Source organism: Athene noctua, chromosome 11 (assembly GCF_965140245.1).
Source record: "Athene noctua chromosome 11, bAthNoc1.hap1.1, whole genome shotgun sequence".
NCBI lineage: Eukaryota > Metazoa > Chordata > Aves > Strigiformes > Strigidae > Athene > Athene noctua.
In genome coordinates, this window is record NC_134047.1 from 8,015,957 (window position 1) to 8,038,006 (window position 22,050).

At 38.2% G+C, this 22,050-nt stretch overlaps 1 protein-coding gene across 4 annotated transcripts in view; it reads right to left on the bottom strand.

Annotated features, from left to right (window-relative positions):
* TENM1 (teneurin transmembrane protein 1) overlaps positions 1-22,050 on the bottom strand; it is a 346,951-nt gene that overhangs the window by 86,954 nt on the left and 237,947 nt on the right. For 3 of the 4 annotated variants that reach the window (XM_074915503.1, XM_074915501.1, XM_074915500.1), the window contains 4 exons: positions 15,143-15,328; positions 14,024-14,047; positions 11,549-11,695; positions 432-648 (listed from right to left, as the gene is read on the bottom strand). In XM_074915503.1, coding sequence (XP_074771604.1) covers positions 432-648; positions 11,549-11,695; positions 14,024-14,047; positions 15,143-15,328 — 574 coding nt within the window. The remainder of the gene's footprint in view (positions 1-431; positions 649-11,548; positions 11,696-14,023; positions 14,048-15,142; positions 15,329-22,050) is intronic. The other variant, XM_074915502.1, reaches the window with a different exon arrangement.

The window sequence follows — 22,050 nt, forward strand, 5'->3', positions numbered from 1 at the left end:
ATGTAAGTGACACATGTTAAATTTATTACACTGTAAATACCAATCAAATTCTATTGGACAGAAATGTGACTGAATACAACACATGAATCCAACTTGTTCTTCTGCTCCTGCCATCATACCTATCTATAGCATATAGGGCTGAACTTCCCCCCACTTACAAGTACGAGATAACTTACCTTCCACAGCAGTCAAAGTCTTGTTAATAAGAGTAGTAGAGTTTGTTGCTGTGACATTTTTATGAACTAGATAGGTAGTAATGAGAATCTGATAAACAAGATCCTCAGCTGTTGGGACTTGTTTGCTATCAAGTATTTTTTTGATCACCAGTGAAGAATTCTCATCTATCCCAGATATCATTGTTTTGCCTGGTTAAATATTTTCACTGCAGTTTTCAATATTCAGAAAAGTCTTCCATCTAAAAGAAAACTCACCTGCTCTCAAATGAGACATCTCCTGGGATTACATGAGTGCTCTCCTTCCCAATGAGGAATCTGATTCGATCATAAAAGAGCCTTGGAGGATGCTGAGAGAAAGGTGGTTGGCTGTGCTGAATAAGGTCAAGGGGATCAGGTGAACCCTGGCAGAGAGGACTTGCATAGCAATTGCTTTGCTGACAACAGTCAGGGTCTACACAGTCTGTCAAGCCATCTAAAAGAGAGAGAACAGAGAGTTCAGGAAATTGAGTGATTCTGAGAATAAAGCACCATGTTTACTACTGGAGAGCACAGGAGGTATTTAATCAATTGGAAGACATGCTGATTATGACACATTCAAATTCAATAAAGCATTAATGTACATGCTCAGTCCAGGAGGGGTATTTCTCTCTAGTCATTAACACTGTACCACCTCATAAAATCCTCACATGACAGTGAGGAAACAGAACCTACAAACTTAAGTGAACAGGGAAGACCGGGACCGTCTTCACTGCAGAAAAGGCAGAAGGAGAAAATCACTACACAATACTTGTTAGTCCAACAGGTACCTGATCCACACTGTGCAGCTGATGTCTATCTCTAAAAGTCCTTTATTGTCACTACTGTCTGTTCACACCCGTGAAGAACATATACTTGCTAACCAGTCTGCAATAATGAAGTCTGAAATGTTACCTAACTCTCATAAGCACCCTCACTACAATAGTAATAAAAAAGGTACTTGTTACAGTTGTCTGACTTCTATTTTAAGCCCTGCAATAGTTTTGTTAGTGCTTTAGGATGTTTACTTTTCATTTATTGGTTGCAATACCAGAACGATCCAAAAAGAGCAGAATCATGACTACACTAATTCTGTAGTTGGCGATACACAAATACACAACTTGATGCAGGCTTTATCCCAGTGACCGGACAGATACAGTCTTCTCCATGTATGTTTGCACCAGGAAAGCAAATTCAGAAAGGGAAAATAAACCCATTCCTCCTCCCTCATTTTCAAGTTTGGAAAATAGGTGAAAGAATTGATTTTATTTCAGAAATCTACATTTCTTCATGGACAAACGTGCAACAATATTTGTGGGTAAAATTTATTTACATGAATGTCCAAAGCTTATGATGAAAAGTGAAGCACTGAAGTGTGTCTAAATTAAGCACCTAAATAAAACTTAAAATTGGGCTATTGGCATTTGATTACCTCTATCAGCAGCTTAGACATCCAAATTGCCCAAATTACATACTCAACCAGGAACAGATTTAATAAGGTACAATAAAATGTCCCACTATCTTTTTAAACATCTATTTTATGACTTAGCTGTTGCTTACTTGCTTGGATTGACAAGCACACTAACGCATATAAAGCAAGATTAAGGCATTGTATCCTTCAATAAAGACATCTCTTTGTAGTTCTAAGAAGGTCGGTCTGAATAAACGTGGAGTCATCACATCACTGTACGGATTTCCCTTGTGTTAAAATTGGAATGCTATAGGATCAACACACTGTCAGATATTTTCACTTCATACTTTGACTTTGCATGCTCTGTTTGTACCAGTGCTTTGGTGCCTATAAAACTGTACCTCCTCAGGACAAACTACATTATCAGGGAAGCTGCTGTAGTTTTGTCACTGACTTTAATGGGTGCGGGACCGACCCACAGCCAACTCTGCTTTCTTCTCAATAGAGCACAGTGCACTATGTGAAAGCTCAGTAAATAACAGCATAAAATATTCACTTCGAAAAGAAAGCAAAAGCACTTCTACAGAACAAACAAGTGTAATGAAATGGGCTTTCCTGGAATCTGAAAATCCTTGCCTGACCTTGAGCAAGGTAATTGCTTGGCTAAGCAAAAAATATTAACAAATCTATCCTACTGCAGCTGGGAAATCAGATACAGCAGGCGAGTTTTTGTGATAATGAGCCAAGGGCAACCATAGATAGCTAGCAACAATAATCTAAGATCCTCGGATCCAGCAAAGCTGGCATAGCTACAGGTCAGTGCATGCTTTAAGTTCTTTCCACATTCCCCGAGTCCCAGACACAACAGGCATTTGCCAGTGGTGGGAGAACTACTTCAGAGCGTAACATTGAGTTTATTGACTTTGAGTGTAGCAGTCACTCTATATTCAGGAAAACCTACAAAGCTATTGAAATCCGCTAGGAAATCAGTAAGCTGAAACAAGAAGGGGCCTCCAGTCTAAACAAAACCACATGGGAAGTAGATGGAGGAGTTCACAATATGAACCAGACGGTTTTCATTGTGTTCTGATGAAAAAACAAAGAGGCTTTTTGGGTTGAAGACCAGGCTTGGAACTGCAGGGAAAATATACCTACTTTTACCATTTCCTCTTTTTTGTCCAAGGAATGAAGCTCTCTATATTCTTAATAAGTGAATTGAAAAGCATCAAATTACTAGGAGATTCTCCAAAACTGCAAATACTGAAGAATTCTACTAGCCTTGAAAAGGTGGATAAAGAAATTGAAATCTCTTGCTTTTGCTTTATACCAGTGCAAATCGCTTCAGAGGGCTCTGACGTGGTTAGCCATAGCCATTCAGGACTGGTCTCTGCCAGTGGAACGGTTATGGCAGTGACAAGTCTTGTTTAAGGAGTCAAGGTGCTTTCTGGAAGGTACTAATTTCTACAAGCTGACTGCTGTCTACCCGGTAAACTCGACAAACATTGGTCTGTCAGAGTAAGTACTAATCAGAAAAAAGGCACACTTATTTCAGAATAACAGTATCCATGGGGATATTTATTCCACAGTACCTATTCTGATTAATTTTTTCCTTGTCAACAAGCTGTTAGATGTGGGGACTAAGTTGACCTGATTCTCTCTTTTATGTAAGAAATAAAGGTGAAAAGTCACAGAAATAATAGAATATGAAGAAATAATAGAATATGAAGATTTGCTTAGAACAGAAATAGCTGTAAAAATAACAATTAAATACTTTGCTTTCTCTAATAGAGTCTTCATTCTTCTCTGTTTCAGTCAACAGCTTACATACCTGACAACAAACACTGTGCATTCATGTCATCACAAAAAGAAACAACATAAAGGGAAAGCAGTTTTCTGTCTTCCAGTCAGACTCAATTTTCATCTTTTCTTTGCAGTTTACCTGTCAGCAAAGTGACTATCTTATCAGCTCTTCCAAGGTTCTGCTAATGGAGTTATTTGGGTTTGAACTACTTGGAGCTGTTTTCATTTGCCTCTCAGGGCTACAAAAGGATGGGTTTCCCATTAGTAGGGGTGTGAAGTCCCAGAAGCATATCTGAATAATCCATGGTGAGAATGGGAATTTATCTTTACAGCACTATGAATGTGTGAAGCACTGGATGTACCAGGAACAGTTTACAGCCTTGGGAGCAAAGGCTAAAAGTCATCACAGGAAGACATTGCAAACCAAAATATAAATGTTAATCCAAAGTAGGAGTTTTCTAGGTTACAGATTATCATTCACGGCTTCTCTCTCTCATGCTGTATTTAATTTCTTTGCATTTTATTAATCCTTTCATCAATTGGGTGACAGTTTATTTCAATCTCCCCTTTCAACCATGCAGAATGAAAGAGAAGATATATGCTAGTCTCAGAGAAGATGCTACATGGGCAGTGAGGTAGGTGGTGCAGCAGCACCAGCTCCTCTATAGACTCTTAACAACACATATTTGGGTCTAGCCACTGGGTGTATGTATTTAAGAATTATTAAATAGAATTGTCTGAATAATGCAACTTCTAGATTTATTCCAAACAATCAAACAAAACTTAGAAAATAACTTGGATAAAACTAAAAAATATTTTTCACACTTTGTGCTGAAGTAAAAGAATGAAATACCTATTTCAGGTCAAACAGAGAACTCAAAAGCTGAAATAAAATCTTTGTTTTACTTTAGGCTCATTTAAGACTTCGGTTTGAACTTAGACCATTTAAAAGAAAAAAGAAAAAAATCCCAAACCTAAAACCCCAAAAGAAACTACTGTTATTCATCATGATACCCATTAAAATGAACCAAGTAGAACAAACTAGTACAGAATCACAAGTTACATCTGGAGGCAGTTCATGATAATACAAATCATATTAGTAAGTGCATGTGAGGATAACTTTTTCAACAAGCCAATCCTATTTGAAAAGAGATTTTTAATCCAGGAGAATAACCCACAAAACCAAATAAATCTTGTTTATAAACTATAACATCAAACTCATTCACTTGAAAATGCTACAAATATATTAGCCAATTCTCAACCCATGGTCACGTTTTTCAGTTAAGGTTTCATATCAGGAACCAACTATTAAAAAATTCACTGTGTTAAGAAAACAGCAGGGTTTATTTTAAAACTCAGGAGACAAGTCAGGAGTAGGACCAAACAACTACAAACAGCAAAAACTATAATTCATACACCAGGGGAGCCTGTATACTGAAGCTTTTACTGTCAATTACCACAAAGTGCATCACAGCATAGGTGTAGTCTAAAACATATTATAGAGGTATAAATGATTCTGGTTTTCTATTAGCATTTTTTAATTTATTTTATACAAAAGGCAGTGAAGCACCTTCACGGTACACTACAGATTATAGAACAAAGTGATTCACATTCTGATGAGTCTGAGATGATGGTTTCCTATCTTCCAGGTACCTTGTTTTGTATGCAAGGGATAACGATGAACTGGGATTTTTGGTTTTCTAAGTAAATTAGACAATTAAAATATTTTCAATATTACTGGTAAAATAGAATTCACAATGATTGACTTGAGGATAAAAAGCACTTCATAGCACTCAAAAAATTTAAACAACCTCAAAGAAAAGGCAGAGCATGACAAAAGGAGTTGCTCTGTTTTCAGTCACGCCACTCCTCTCTGCATTGCTGTAGCTCACAGAGTTAGAACAAGATTTTCCCATTTCCTTGCTGAGGAAAAGATCCTTTCTGGAAGCTTTTATTAATATTCATTGTGTCAGGAGTTTGTGTTAATGGAATCGCGCAATATTTTCCATCAAACAAAATAGATTTTCTTGCTCATACATTCATATATATATTTTTCTTACTTCATATGATGGAAAGAATGCCAAGTGTGGTGAAATCAGTTCCTCAGCTATGTTTCTACTGCAGTCATAGAAGGCACAGTTTGTGCTAGGTACAGCACATTCTCTAATGTGCACATTATGCACAGCAATCTCTCTTCTACATGGATGATCACCTTCAGCAACCAGACAATTGGCAGTGGAGCTACGGACCCACCTCTCCATTGGCTACTTTCCAGCAATATACCTCTCTGCTTTTACCATGTTTGGGCAAATGCTGTAGAGTGACTGTATTTCATATGTTTTTCATTTGAGCTTTCCATATACTGCATAATACCTGTATTAAACCCTCAATAAAATAAAGTAACAGTTGGAAAAGAAAAAGGCATTTTGTCAGCTATAAGCTAACAGCAAGAACATGGAACAAGTCATATATTTTGAGCCTGATATGAACAGCTCCATGCTATCTGCTTTTCAAATCCTGACTTTTCTAGTCTTCTCATCTACCCTCGAATTACTTGCAATTCATGACTGCAAATATGGGAATATCACAATAACTCATGTTGCTGAAAATGGATCCGTGTCCACAAGCAGTCCAAACTGCCTAGGTAGTGGACCACCTGAGGACATTCAAGAGGCACTGGGTGGGGTCACTGGTAAGGCAGCAGTGGCTTCCCCAGCTCACCAGGGCAGCCCGCACAGCCAGCTTCTTTTCTATTAAACCACTGAAACGCTTTATTAACTGGCTATGAAAACAACAAATTCAATCAGACTCTACCTCCAATGTTACTGGGTTATTTTTAATAACTGTACTTACTGTTATTTTAATAAACCATCTACTATCATTAGGTTCTCGCAAACAAAACAGAAATAGTTGGCAATAATACTTAAATTTGCTATTCCTCTGCTTAAAGTTCATAAAAAAGCAGAGTTCTTACCCCTTCAAGCTTTTGTCACACATGGAGAAGACACTTCCCATGTTAACTACAATAGGTTTGAAGTTTTATGCTTAATGCCAAAGGCAGAATACTTCAAGAAACAGTATATATCCTTGTATTGCAGGCATATTTGCAAACTAATAAATGTACTTGCTGTCACATGAAAACCAAATCCATCTCTAAGCAATAACTTACTATACTCAGTATAAATAATGCCAATGACCTTAATTTTCACTGCTGCAAAGCAACCCAGAGGTGTGCTGATACCAGTGAGCACAAGCGAGTGATGGAGCTGTAAGAACTATGTCCAGAACATTTCCACAGAAAGTCAAAAACGGGCTTTAAGTTTCTCCTTGCAGTAAGCAGGTTTAGTGCTCTGAACTCCTTATGCAGTACAACCTAAAAAACCTCAACACCATGCCTCTCAACACACTTGAAGGATTTGAGCTTTTTGGTACATTCACATGATCAATTGTTCAACACTATTGTTGTCTGTGAAAAAAAATAAACCATATGAGTCTTCAACTCACGTTTGCTTGCTTTCTTTTACAGATTTCAAATAAGCATTAAACAATGCCTGTGCTGACTTGTTTCACCACAGGCTCAGTTAAGTCCAGTCAGGGTTGCCAGTAATCTAAGGAAACTGAATCAAAGAGTAACTTCAGAAGAGACTAAGCAGCAGTAACCGTCACGAGTGTCTAATGTTTATTCATATGCATTAATCCAAACTGCTTCTCAAATTTTAGCTGTAATACATAGCATGCAGCAGACAGTGAGGCTGTTAACTGGGAACACTGGTGTTTTATAAGGATATTGGAAACCCACCAGTGTGCCTGTGGAAAGGCTGCAGAGTGTTTTTATCCAGTGAGTACTGGTGGTGTTTGGCCTTCCACGCACAGGAGGATGCAAATATATGAGGGTATGATTTTCAGAAACTAAGTATCCCCAGGGAGCCCTCGCTGCTCAGCAACAATGAAAACCATTCCCATCAGTATTATTTATATTGTGTAATAATAGCATATTACTTATATATGGACTCAATATCTCTGTGATGGATAGGTTATTAAAATGCCAGTGGATGGGTCAGAAATACATCAATATTTTAGCAGCGCTGGTTATCAACCTAAGGCTATGCTGAGTCATATATTTTCTTGTGCTTGGAAAAGCTTGGAGAAAGCTACAATAACTGTCTGAAGTGACTGAAAGGATATTTGGAAGAGAATTCAAAGCTTGTAGTAAATAGTAGTTTCCTTAAAAACAAACAGTCAAGATTGATTCACAAAAGAAAAAGAAAACGATGAAACGAGATCCAGGCAAATTTAAAAGAGAGATCTGTATCAAATAAATTAATGGGAGTGACAGGCTGCAACTTTCAGCTTAAAACAAAGACCTGTATGTGCACAGCAGCAATGTAAATATATGTCAGAACAGCAGGTAAATCATGGCTTGGCAGGGCAGGGGGGTGGCCTGTTTGCTGGTGCTGGGCACCCTGTGCGTCTCAGCACCGCGGCAGCGTGCTCTGCCTCCGCACGCCCAGGACTCAGGCACTTGCAAGCACAGAACTCAGCAGAGCTTTCAAGCAACCTCCTGGAGCTACTGAGGCTTCCAAAGGAGTTGAAAGCAATGGCAGGACAATGCCTGCTCAGATGAGCTGAATGGTTACCTTATAAATGGAAAATGAAATCATGTCAGTCATGACAATGGAAGAAGAAGAATGAGAAAGAGAGAATAATGTGATGCTGAGGGAAGCCACAGTGAGGGAAAGGCCTCACTGCAAAGGACATTTCCTTGACTTCTTGGCATTATCTAATGGACATCACACTGCTAACAGACTGCAGATGCACTCCACAAGAGCAAGTGCAAACCATGCCGCCGTGCATCTGTTATAATGCTAAGACCTTTTCAATGATATTTGTAGTGATATTTGAACAGGTAAACATGCCCTTAAGTCTGCAAGTAGGAAAAAGCTAACAGAGTTATGAGATGGAATGGGAAAGGCAGTTATGGTACAGTCAGGGTACAAGTACAGTGTATACTAATGGGCCTCTAAAAGAAATAGTACTCTCACTACTCAGGAAAATATTTCCGCATGCATTTAACCTTATCACCACGGATAACTGCACTGATGGGGAACTCGGTGCTTCAGCTGCGGCAGAACTGAGATGCCTGCGAACATGTTTGTGGCTAACCTTTATGCTAGTATACCAGTCCTTAAAAAACTAATTCAAGACTTCCTCTCTCCCAAAGCCTTTTGTGCTGTTACTACAGACAAAACAATAACACTTACTTCTTCATGCCAAATAAATGCCATTATTCAGTCCCTACACTCAGAACTAATGAAATACTTCATTTCCTACCATGTTTTTTCTACCATGTATTTGAATGTATTTTTATATAGTAAAAATCTCTGGTTTTCAGTCTCTGAAAGTACCATATATTAAATCAACTGGAAACTACTCAAAATTATCACTCTGCCTAACTCCTGAAATTAAAGTTTGTTTGAAATAAAAATTGTTGAATTTTACTACAGCTTTGTTCTTTGGTTGTGACTTCCTCCTAATGAACTTGAAGCACAAAACACCTCCTAAAGACTGGGATATAAATGTTTGATTTAAACACAACTGAAATGAATAATACCTTTGCATGAGAATACCATGATTTGGAATATACAACGGCACTGTATTAGGTCTAGAGCATGATCCCTCGGGCTCTGTGTCACTGACTGAATGTGATCACATCCTAACGGCTTAGGAAGTCACTACCTGTCAGCTGACTTTCTGTAACTCAAGTGAGTGCGCATGCTCTTAACTCATCACAACTGCTGGGAGAACATTAACAGCTTCCATCTTTATGAACCTAATCCAGTTATGTAACTTGATGGATGGTAACTTGTTATGCCACCATAACATTCTCATTGTCCAAGGCACAACCTCCCAGCAAACAGGACTTAACAGGTAATGTTATGTCTCCTTCCTAGCTTGTTTTTACTGTTTTGTATGTATGCAAACACTGAAACACTAGGAATCAGCTTCTGATTTTGTATCAATGTAACACTGGTATAACTCAATGACTTTAGGAGAATTTTTCTCATTTATGCTTATGCCAAATCAGGTCCTATGAACTTCATATATAAAGAGAAGTGGTTTTAATATGTAGATATAATTTTCTTTTCTTATATAAAATTGATTGTGAAGGAAACTTAATTACATTTAGCCCATCTGTAGTAGTCAGATTAATTAAGTAGTTCTCTCTGCACTTATCTCTAATTGTAATGCCAACAGAACTGTCCTAGTCCATGTTAAGTTGCCATTAAAAAAGAAAAAGAAAATTACTTTTAAAACCTGCAGTGAAATGATGTTAAGTGTCTGCCTTAAACTGACAAATTCAAGGAGATTTAGAGTTAAAACTGCCAACTCTTTCACTAAGTCACCATTATTGGAAAATATAAAGCACCCAAAATCGCAATACAGGGCACTTTATACAGAGCCAGTTCATAGACTGCATCAAAAATGCTTTACATATATTACAGGCTAAACAGGGTTTTTGTTTTTGTGCAGGCGAGTGAGTCAGTGGCTTGGGCAGCAGGGGAGAGCACCAGACAGATGGGAAAGCACACGGGGGGCAGCAATGCCAGCTGTGGGACCTTGTGTGAAAGGGATACACACCAGTGTAGAATAGCAGAGAGAGTGGGAAGAGAGATGGCTGTTAGATGTCTTGGAAATAAGGTGGAAAAGGAAGGATAAGAGAGGAATAAGGCAATTTTGACTGAGGTTCAGGAATGAGAAAGCCTTTGCCAAAGGCCAGCATGGTCTTAGAGCCCACAGGATACAAAATCAGAAGGTCTCAAAATATATCTGTAAATGAGGGAATCATCACTGAGTCAGAATGTTTCTATTGAGGTCCCACAGTGACCTCAGTTCTTGGCTCTAAATCAAGCTTAATTTATCAATGACCTAGAAGAAAACAGACAATCATTATACAAGGTTTGACACTACACTGGAGTATGAGATCTCACCCAAGACATTGGGTGTCTGCAAGCATAACATGATAAGATAATACATATTTCAATACATCTCAGCAGGTGTATTCACAGGCTGAATGAGAAAGCTCAACAGCAAGCACACTGTAAAGGATGGCAGTAAGTAAAGGAGAGGAAAGCAATAGTCCTTCTTGACTGTCCAGTAAATGAGTATTCCTAAAATAGATATGAAAAATAAGTAACTCAGAGAATAATCAGTGAGGAATATTGTGTTTTTTCTCTGACCAGTAAGCTTGAAATAGAGTCTGGATGTTTCTACTGAAAAAAATGCACTAGCTCATATTAGAATTAACTACTGGAAAGGAGGAAGAGACTAATTTATGGAAGAACTCTGTTTTTCCCAGCAAACCTAAAACTTACACAGCCTTATAATGAATCAAGACTACAGAGTCTGAGGTAGGGAGCACGTAGTGCCAAACGCCCTTGTTCGACTGGTGGAAAAGAACAGATGATTATTTTAGTACAGGGCTCTGTTTATGGTCCTTTCAGAAATAACTTCTGCATACTTCCTACACTGGCTTACTCAACAATCATTCAAATCTGGGTCCAGATAATTGCAAGAACTGTGCTGTGTCTCAGTGGAAACATTATGAAAGAGATTAATGTCAATAAAGCCTCTCTAAGTGTATGCTGTATGCTTGCAAATATATTCATTTAATATTAACATAAGACTAAACTCTGGAGGCATTTTGACAGGCACAGAGATTTTATCATTTGGGTTTCCATTAGCTGTCTTTTCTGAAAGAGATGACGGAATTATGAGGTAGACTGGAAAGGAGATAGAAGAAATTACTTGTTACACCTTTATTGTGGTTTGGTTTTTCTGTTGTTTTTTGGGGGAGGTTGTTTGTAGTTTTTGTGTTTTTTTTTTTTTTTTTTTTAAGAAAAAAAACCCCAATTACTGGGATTATAAGTATGGCACATACATAATTTCTGTCCTGAATAACACCTAGCTCAACGGTTTGTTCCCTCACTGCACTGCTTCAGATGAAGTTAGTGGAAAAACTGTCTTGAGCAAACAGACAAACATTGACATTCTGTGATAAAAAGGAAAACATACACCAAAACTATAGATTCAAATGACAATCAAGGATGTGACAAATAAACAGAGACACATGAATTATGTATCATACCTCCATCATTGTCCAGGTTATCTCCACACACCATTTCCATGACAACATTACATCCTGAGCCACTCCAGCCCACTTGACAAACACAGTGCCATCCATTCTGATCAAGAGTGCACCTCCCATTTCCATAACAGAGACCTGGGCAACCATCTAGAAAAGGAAATGTGGAAAAGCAGCCTTCATGGAGGAGTTCTCTTCTTTAACAGTTGCAATTATTCTTCAACATTCTTTCATACAGTGTAATACTTTGTGCCTTCAAATGATCACAGTTCCCTTGCAAGTTGTTTATATTTTTTGGCCAAATATGGAAAAATCCCCATCCTGCTCCCTCCCTTTGCTTGCCCAAAAGTAATTTCTCAGTGAAGAATGAGTAATTTTTACTGTGTAATATTTTGTGGGCAGGAAAAAAGTGAGTAAACTTATAGGAAGATATTTAACAGTCTGCTATGTCCATCTCTTTCTCTACTTATTGAAAAATTAAGTTGTAGATCACAAAAGCATACACATAATCAACATTTATATTAAAGATATACATGGAAAATCTTGTCTAAATTACAAACTGGCATTTGTGGACATAATCCTACACATTGCAGTGATTGGAAGTGGCCTTTTTATTCTGTTCATAAAAACTCAGCTGAATGAGAAAAAGCCAATTTGATTTATGCTACAATAGAACTCTTTCTACAGAAGGCAAATGAGGGAGCATTGCCTTCCAATGTTCAGTTCCACTTCCTTCACATTATAGCCCATTCAAATACGACAAACACTTGTTCTTTAGTGGCTCTGATTCTAGATCAAAACTGGAACAATGACTGTAGTATTCCCTGGATTATATACTTATAAAGTCTGAATCGATAGTAATTTGGACAATCTCAGCTAGAGAATTCTCTTGCCTATCAGAGTGAGAGAGAAATTGTCTCTTGGAAGTGTACACTCATGTCCATCTGCTTGCATAGTCTAGTGCCAGCTCAGACATTTGTCAAATCCTCACCATGTCACACATGAAGCCAAAGAACAATGGATAAAGCTCAGCAATAAGCTTAACAGTGCAAGTGGTATCCGTTCTAAGAAGACTCCTTTCTTTTTGCCAGCATGGACACAGAGAAACTGAAAGCCCTTCTGTACTTGATAATGAACCCCAACACATATGTGTTACCAGAGAAAAATTTTTTAGAGGAAGAGGAGGCTCATTCTGCATGTGTTTGGCATCCCCAAGATGCTCTGAAAGGGTTTTGGAGGAACTGACCAGAGAGTCAGTGAATCTGTACGACTGGTCTGTCAGGTTGTGATTTACAGCCCAGAATGAAGAACATGTCCTGGCAACTTTACATTAGACACATCATCTCTCTCCTTTTCACCCTCAGCTCAGTTTATCACTCACATCTGCAAACGGGGATTGGAGACTCCGACCCTTTTGCTCGGAAGAACTGGAGATGGGTAGCACCGTTTTCTCACACTGGAATTCTGAAAGTTGCTGCTCTAGAACAGCATAAGGTTGGAAACCACCAGATACACTATAAAACACAATTATTTGCCCCTTTTGAGGAACTGGGGGAAAGGGCAGGATTTGAGAGCTGTTCTGGATTACAGGGATGTTTCTCCAATTCACTATCCTGCTGAGTTAATTCATTTCTTGTACATGATTATATTTTGCTGCTGTGTGTGGTTATCCTCTAAGACTATAAATGTAATCAAATGAATGCCTACATGATTTTGTTATTATCTAATTCTGAAGAAATAATAAATACAAAATAAAGACCCAAGTCTTTCCGGAATATTGGTTGGTTTGATATTTCAGCTAGAAGCATTTTTGCAAGGGGCAATGTGCATCATTGCCCCGCACAGCATGGCTAGGACTGAGGGACTGCTCTCAAACTCAGGGAAGGTACTTGCACTGATATGAATAAGCAGGACCTGCAGCAAGGCACAGAAATCAAATGAACAGCACCAGACACAAAACAACATAAAATTTAACTCCTGTATCAAATGATTTGAAGAGAACTGTAGAACAGCTGGCATAGACAGCTTTTAAAAAAGTGTACTTCACTACCAAAAGAAACTTAAAGCACAAACGACAAAAAAGAAAAAGAAAATTTTTATTCTCATGGAAGACAGGATCAACACAAAATTTTTTTGAGCAAGTCCTCAGCTCTGTCATTACTTTGGAATGTTAAGTGAGAGCAAAAAACTGATTTGCCTAACATTCACATCAGATGGCCACATAAAACATGCTTACATTGCTGTAACTTTGCAAATGAGTTGGGCACATTATTTGTTAAAAACTGCATTTTCTTCTGCAAATCCCTCTGTCTCTGTGTGTATATATATAGATCTATATCTCCATAAATAAGTGTCTTATCTATTCTGGCAACTTAGCAGTACAGAAGCTCAGACAAAACAGGTAACACAAAACACTCCATTTCCAATATCTTTGTATCTTTACATTATTCTTTTGCAATGCTGATATGAAAAACTTACCTCGAACAGCATCTAAGTAGTGAGCTTAAAAAAGAAAAGAACAAAACTGAGATGGATTGAACTTCTGCACTCAAAAGAAAATACAGACACCATTTGCTTATGGCTTGCCACCTGTTGGTTAGATATAAAGTGTCTCCCTCTCACTGCAGTCAGATCTATTCCTGCCGCTGTGATCAAAAAGCACTGTGCATGTGATTGTTCTCCATTTGATGAAAGGCATGCAGAGGACAGCTTGGGCCAGCCCTGGTAGTGCCTACAATATCAAGAGCAGCTCTATTTATCTTTTTAATTATTTTGGCCCTTTTCTGGATTTGCTCTACATAATCTTTAGAAAATTAAGGCATTCCTCCTTCACAAATCTAATTCTTGATTTAGCAAATCAGACCTAGTAAATTCTAGAGGCAGTGAATGTATCATCTTAAAATGATCAGGAAAACGATATAAAACATTCTCCTTTTTTTTTCAAGAAGCACATGAGTGCTTATGCTGATTACCTCTGAAAATTAGATATTCTGCTATTCTAAACAATTAAAATGTTTATGAATATTCTTGGTTTGGGACATTTTAGGGAGAAACACTATTAGACTTTGCAAAAACCTGTTGTAATTTATTAAAAAATAATTATTACATTTTATAGTATTTTTATTGAGAATATTGTTAGAAGCCAGCTATAGCAAAACAACTTCTAGTAATAAGTAAAATATGCAAAACCTGAGGCACGAAGGCAAGAAATTTAATACAGGAATTACTTAAGCTGAATAATATCTTCATCCCCTTACACCTTCTGTTTCTTAAAACATTTTTTTCCTTCCTGATTCGAAGTGAGCATATGAACACAACCCAAAAATATGCTAGGACTGAGATATCTTTCCTATGTGCGTTTAAAAAAAAATTAATTTACCAATGTTATTTCCTCTAATCAGAAAGTGGCACTGAGTTGCTATGCTGTGTGACAAGCAGGGTGCATGATCAGTACAGAGGCACCTTTTTACACCTGGCCTGATTCTGGGTCTCTATTTTTCCAAAATGACTTGAATCCAACTGATGGTTCTGGCAGATCTTTGTGTAACTTGTTAAGATTTTATGTATGTTATTTTTCGAGGTACAAAACCTCCTTACCAATGGTGCAGTGGTCCCCTTCCCATCCAGGGCTGCACTCACACTTCCCGTCCTTGCACTGGCCATGCTCAGCACAGTGAGAGTGGCAGGTACGTTCTTCGCAGGTTGGTCCCACCCAGCCCTCTTCACACTGGCATATCCCTCTTGAACAGACACCATGGCTGCCACAGTCCAGCGTACACAGCTCTGCATAGGATTACAAAAATACATAACATGGAACAGCAGCTTCACACCACAAACAGACATTACACCAATACTAAATTCAAACACTTCTATATATCCCTCATCAGCTGGATCAAATATGGGATTTCATTCCCTATTACAGACCTTACACAATCTGGCTGCCTCTTTCTACAGCAGCTGCTTGGAAGATCAATTATTTTTTTGGGGTGGGGACTGCAAACGATGGCTTTGCATATGGTAAAGCAATGGGTCTAAGACAAACAATGACATGAAAAAGTCTCTATCTTTTGACAGATTTCAGCTGAGGCCTTTAAGAACAGCATGCTGTCTCTGTTCCCGGGTCCCACCGGCTCAGTTCTGAAATCTATCATAAACTCAAATATTGCAAGTGAGCTGAATTAAAGGGTAAAGTGGCACATTAAATAGGTACAAACAAAAGTCTTTGAGATACTCAGACATCTGTAGTGATGGCAAAATGGCCTTCATTTACAGTAAGAAGAGCACCCAGAAAGGTAACGGTGAGAATGAAGAAGAGCAAGCACCTTGCTCTGACGGCAGTATACAGTATTACATGACTTACAGGCCATGTAGATCTGCCTAGTTCTAAAATGGCTTTCAAGAATTAAAACTTGAAAGCCATTTTAGACTCATGAAAGTCAGGATTTTCCTTCCTGACTCTCAGGAGTCAATTGCTAAGAAACCAAAAAAGATGTTTCGAGAAGACAGGAGTACCTCCTTCATTGCACTCAGAACAATTTCTCTACCTGGGCATTGTAGACCACCACTTATCGTGCAATGGAATGGAAGTGTCCTGAATTGTTTCAATACATTACAATATGCCAATTGCAATTCTACTTCCACTTAGACTAAAGTTGTTCTGTGAAAAGAATGGCTTCATTATAAAAAGGTTCTATGTAGTTTGAATTTATTTAGAATAATTAGTGTCAAGAGACAGAATTTGCTTGTTATTCTGCAATTAACCTGCCACAGAAATGTTTCCTCCTTCCTCTCAGAAAGCAGCTGATAGCACTACAAGTGAAAGCCAAATATTCGTGTCTGCTCTGATTTCAAATGTCAGTGTTACATATTTAGTTGTGGCAAGATTTTTCCCTTGACAGATTTTAAACAATGATCATTTATATCTTGGAACTATTGTATATAAACATTCCTAAAAGCATTTGTAGTGACAAATGCTGTCACTGTATATACCAAGTGAAGTTTTTAAAGTTTAAATTGAAATCTTATCAATTCCAATCTTTTTAACACAAAGAAAAAAGCAACACAGAAACACAGAAAGTGACATCACAGACCTGCTGGGCCATGTCCTGAGTTATAGTCTAGCCCTTATTTTCGTTAATAGCCAGGGTGATGGTAGGATGCAATCAAAAGAATAGGTAAGTAAGAAACTGGAAGAGCATGGTCAAACTCAAAATCACCTTCAGAAGCAGAAGGCATGGTAAAGAACTTAAGATAAAATTCAGTAAAAGAAACTGTGAAGTACTGTGCTGAGGAAGGAAAAATCAGCAACATAAAAAATAATTAATTACACTATTCAGGCAGGGACTTGTGTTATACTGGAGTACAAGATAAACATAATTATCTGATGATATTCCTGCAAAAGAGTATATAAGACAAGGAAAGAAACTGCTCTGCTATATTCAAACAAAAAACTGCTGAGCCTGGAGCATTATCCCTTAGATAGACTTGATTGCTGCCTGCTGATCTTGTATTAAACTAATGCTTCATGCCTTGGACTGCCTGCCTGCAGGTACTGGGAAGGTTTTCTTCCCCCTTGCTGCATAATTTGCCTTGTTTTTTGTGTTTTGTTACTTGTTTGTTCCTTGGAAACATGGGAGACCTCTCAGAGGACTACAGGAGAGACTTGCAATGTTATTTCATTGGTACTGAAGTCGCCCAAATAATTGATCCTATGCTCAGGAAGTAAACTGATCCCGCCAGATCTGGGATCCCAAAAGAATCACCTCCTGGCCAGACTGGCAGAGGACCACTGGTATTATTTTAACCTATCTTTATAGCTTGGTGCATGGGATAACTCCTGAGAAATAAATCTAACACATTACCTGCTACTTCAAGGATTTAGGCTGCTAGAGGGATGCCTTTGATCTCTCCTGATCTCCCTCTAGTTCATTATAATTATTGCTTTTGGTATTATACGGTAAGTGGCAAAGACTGTTAAGAGGATTTTAAGAAATATTCTGCAGTTTACACTATGCTGGGGTAATGGGAGTAGATGGGGTTTTTTTGACCCTTCTGGATTGTCTACTACATAGCTGTTTTGCAGTTCTGGGACTGGCTTAATTCAACTGATGCCAAAACCTCAGGGAATATTGTAGGAATTGGCATACAGAAGTAGCAATGCAGGCTGGAATGGCTGAGGTGGGGAAGCAAAGCGATACATAGAGCTTCTGATCATGTCAGCAGCTCTAGCATCTCCCATCACTTCTCTATCTGTAAATAAATCAAAGAACCTGCTGTGGAAAACCTTGAACACATTCCCACACACGCCTGCCTCACTTCTGTCTGTCTACCCAGCAGAGGCTAATCGTGTCACTCATCATCCAAACAAACAAAAGAAATAGCAGCATGGAGCTGAAGGCAATGTAGGCACATTCCTACCATAGGGACATAGATCTTGCACATTTTCCTATCTCACAGACCCAAAATTAAATGGTTCTTAAAATGTTTGAAAGTTTCCCCATGTTTCATACAAGGAATAAAATTTGTAAATGCTATTTAAGATCCTAAATTCAATCAGATTAATGGAGATACAAGATTTCCTAGCTCATCAAAAAATATCCTAGGTCAGTCAGTACATAGTCCTGACCTGCATGACTCCTTTTTAAAATTCTGTTTTCCCACATAAGATCATAAACAGTCAAGCAAATTTTCCTTTATTTTTGGCTGTTGGAATCCAGCGGTTTCCTCTATCCCAACCATGCTGTCATGGAAAAGCAACAGAGCGGCACAGGTTCTGGACTCAAAACTGGCTCTGCGTGATAGGAAATGTTAGGTTAGTTGTCCTGCACCCAGCTATTCATTTTAACACTGCATTTCTGCCAGCAAGTCAGGGCACAGTAGCCAGATACCAGTAACTGAGAAAAAAGTGTTCCAAAAAAAGTGTGTGTCAAACACGTTCCAGCAAAAGAATGCTGGAATGAGCTTATCTAGCTCTTGTCTCTCCTTCTAGTAATGCATTTTATTTTTTTGTCCCCCAAATATTTAATATAAATCTTCTTTGATGCAAATCAAAACCTATTCTGCAAGCACCAGATACAATGAAACCTGGTTTCTTAGTTTGGACCAGACATTTTCCACAGTTACCCTAGTTGTCCTGCTGCTCGGACAACTTATACTTTATGGTCACTGAGGCCAATCTTGAGACTTACATTTGTTTTAGTGATTTAATATGAGGCTTCAGAAATGCTGTTTACCGTGATAATGTATTCTTCTGCCATGCAAATCCAAGATTCTCCCCAGATTTCTATGCAAAGCAAGGGAAATCAAGCCTAATATCATCCTATTATGCTGTGGTAGTAACTGCAGCTTTAATCCACAGTTAATTCAAACAACTAAGACTAAAAAAAGCATTATCAGTTCAGGTTGTCCCGTTTTTAAAGAAAAACAATTTCTTAGCTCCTCCAGCAGATAAACAAGGGCAGAAATATCAGCATAGCAGGGAGCCACATTAGCATTTGTGTTTGTATCGAGGGACTGGGTTTCCACAGCAGACTAGACAAAATGAGATACTTAAGAGAGTGGACAGTGACCGAATCCAATGGGAAACAATACAATAACTTGAAATAGGTAAAGAGCTTCAAACCAAGCTGATGTGGTAAAAATTCAGACAGCACTGAAATGAAACAGCAAGTCAGATATCATGCAACTATTCCGCTGAATGGAGCATCTTCCTCCTTCCATAGCAGTTGGTCCCACAGGACTCAGAAGCGCTGCAAAATGTGCCGCAGGGGCCAGCACAGTGGGGCAAGGGCTTTCAGCTGCGGGTAGGTACAGCAGTTGAGACAGCCAAAGATGTCTCCTCTGACTGAAACAGCTATTGCCCTCCCCTTCCTCTCCATCCATCTCCTGGCTGTGGTCTCTGACTGGAGCTTATCATCTGAAACTGTGGTGAGTTGATTCTGATCATGAAACTGGTAGGTAACTATTCACTTGTAGCCATTCACTTTATTTTCCTAGGTTAATACCTGTCAGCTTGATGACCTAAATTAGCCCACTGAGGGATCAAAGAAGCAATACAGGCAGGGCAAGGGAAGAGATGTAGATCACAGCCTGGATGGGGACTGTCCAGCTGAGGGGCCACAAGCTGTGCCACTGTCTGACTGCAAAGGACAAGAGCAAAGGGAAGATGACTTCTGTAAAGTAATAAGGGAGGCAGGTGACAAGACGTAGAGTTTGGATTAGTCAGCTCAGGGATATTACATCACAGTCCTTCAGTCATGCTGTTCAATTAATTGTCAATCATTCTTACAATGCACAGTGCAACACATCCAATTCGTTAAGACCTTCAACTGTGTTGGTGTTGAGGCTTGTGGGCTTACATAACGCCACCTCTTCCACTCCCCTTTGTCACTGTTTAGTGGGATGTAGGCCTGCCCAGCTTGCCTGCCTGAGCCCTAGGCAGATCATGTAGAGCATGGTGGGTTGAAGGCTAGTCTGTGGCTAATAGACCAGGTCCTCAGTAGGTGTGAATTTTCAGGGTTCCCATGAAACCAACAGATTCATCCTAATTCACAGTAATTCATGGCCCTGTTTCAGTTTTTGTACCTGTACATTTTGCAACCAAAACAAGGTTCTCTAAGTGTTGGGCTGGAAAGTTAATTTCTTTATTTTAAAAAACCCTCAGCTATGCAGACTCTCTGCTGGCAAATTGCTGGGAGCTGGCCTTAACTGACCCCTACAGTTTCTTATAGGCTTTCATGAAACACAGTCTTTATCAAATCTAACATTCAGTCCTTAGACTTAAACCAATTAATGAATAAGAGACTTAAAAAATGTTCAACTCAGTCTAGAATTTTTACTGATATGTCCTTATTTCTGAATGCTCATTAATTTTCTTGGAAGAAGGCAAATGTGAGCTGTGAAGCATTATTTGTACATATTCTTGAGGAGACAAATATGTTGATCATTCTTGAGCTAATCTAAAAAGCATTAAAAATTCACTCCACGCTCTTCGTTTTAATTATCTAAGTCAACAATGAGTTCTTTCAAATGTGTTTTATAATAAGTTTCTACTTGTGTGATATGAAAAGGGAAATTAAAGCTAAATATTTTATGATTTGTAATGATAAGGGATGATTTTAATGTTCATTCAACATGTTTCAGAAATAATTCTTAGAAAATCATGCTAAGAATACAAACCTGTATGTAAACAAAAGTGGTCAAATACTATGAAAACACTTTCGTTTTACTTTTCTTCATATTCAATGCTGAGTCTTGTTCTACAGACTGTCTAAAACCTTAAATATCATATTCATAATTTTGCTATCCATTTTTAAGTAAGTGGTTTTCTACAAAGATTAGAAATTAATCTATCCTGACTTTCATCCAATAAGCTTAACTGCTGGAGGCAGCTAAAAAGTCACCTATCTAGGCCTAATAAAGAGAGTTTTTTCACCTTAAATATACATTGCATTTAATAAGCTTGCATGATAATTTCAACAATGTTCCTGAGCTTTTTAAATTACCTTCCTGCTGTGTCCTGGAGACAACTCTGTTCTAGCTTTCATTTCAGTGACTGACTTTATTAATATAATATTTTATGACACAAAAAAGTTCAAAAATTCAAAGTTTTAGGAGTTTCAAAATCACTTGAACTTTTTTTTTTTTTAAAGTAAAACCTAATGGAAAGTGCACTATAGTGGTTTAACATAGATACCAAGTTTTACATATCTGTACTAGAAGAGATATTATTTTTAATGTACAGCTTATATTATTTTTCTGATTTAAATAAACTCCTTTGGCACTCTGGATGTTATAGCTGCATCTGATCTAGACTTCTCCAACAGCATCACCACATGTCAGTTATGTGTGCAATTTTTTACAATTTTAGCCAACCATAGCTACCCCAATAAACTGTCAAGCTAGGGACGTTTTTTTCTACAGAGGCAACACAGAAGTTTTACACAGGCTATGACAGTATTCAGTGGCACTTGCTCTTGAAGCCCGAGCTGGAAATCAAAGGGACTTGAAAGAGTCTGCAAAACATTAATTTTAAAGTCTTTGGCTGTCAGCTGCCAGGTTTTGTCAACATGTTTCCTCTGGCAAAGAGAAATCAGGTTCTTGTGTGGAAGAGGCAGCAAAGGTGCATTCCCCAACCATTACTGCTACATCTTCTCTCTACCCTTCACATCATCTAGTAACCTTTGATGGGAAAATGCCATAGAACTTTATGAGAAATCTGGCAGAATCAAAAATAAATCAATATGATAGATAATCACTGAATGACTGACAACTGTTTGGAAAAAAAGAAAAAAAAAAAGCTTCTACTGTCAGAATACTAAAATAACACACAGTTGTGACATGAATCTATGTGCATAGCCTACTTTACCTATTTTAATGTAGATTTATAGAAAACAGAGGTGCAAAGAACTTCACATGATCATCTATTCTTCCTTGTTCCAAATGAAATCATACCTGGCATCTCTTAAAAGCTCCCAGCAACAGAGAACCTACAATAGGACTAGGTA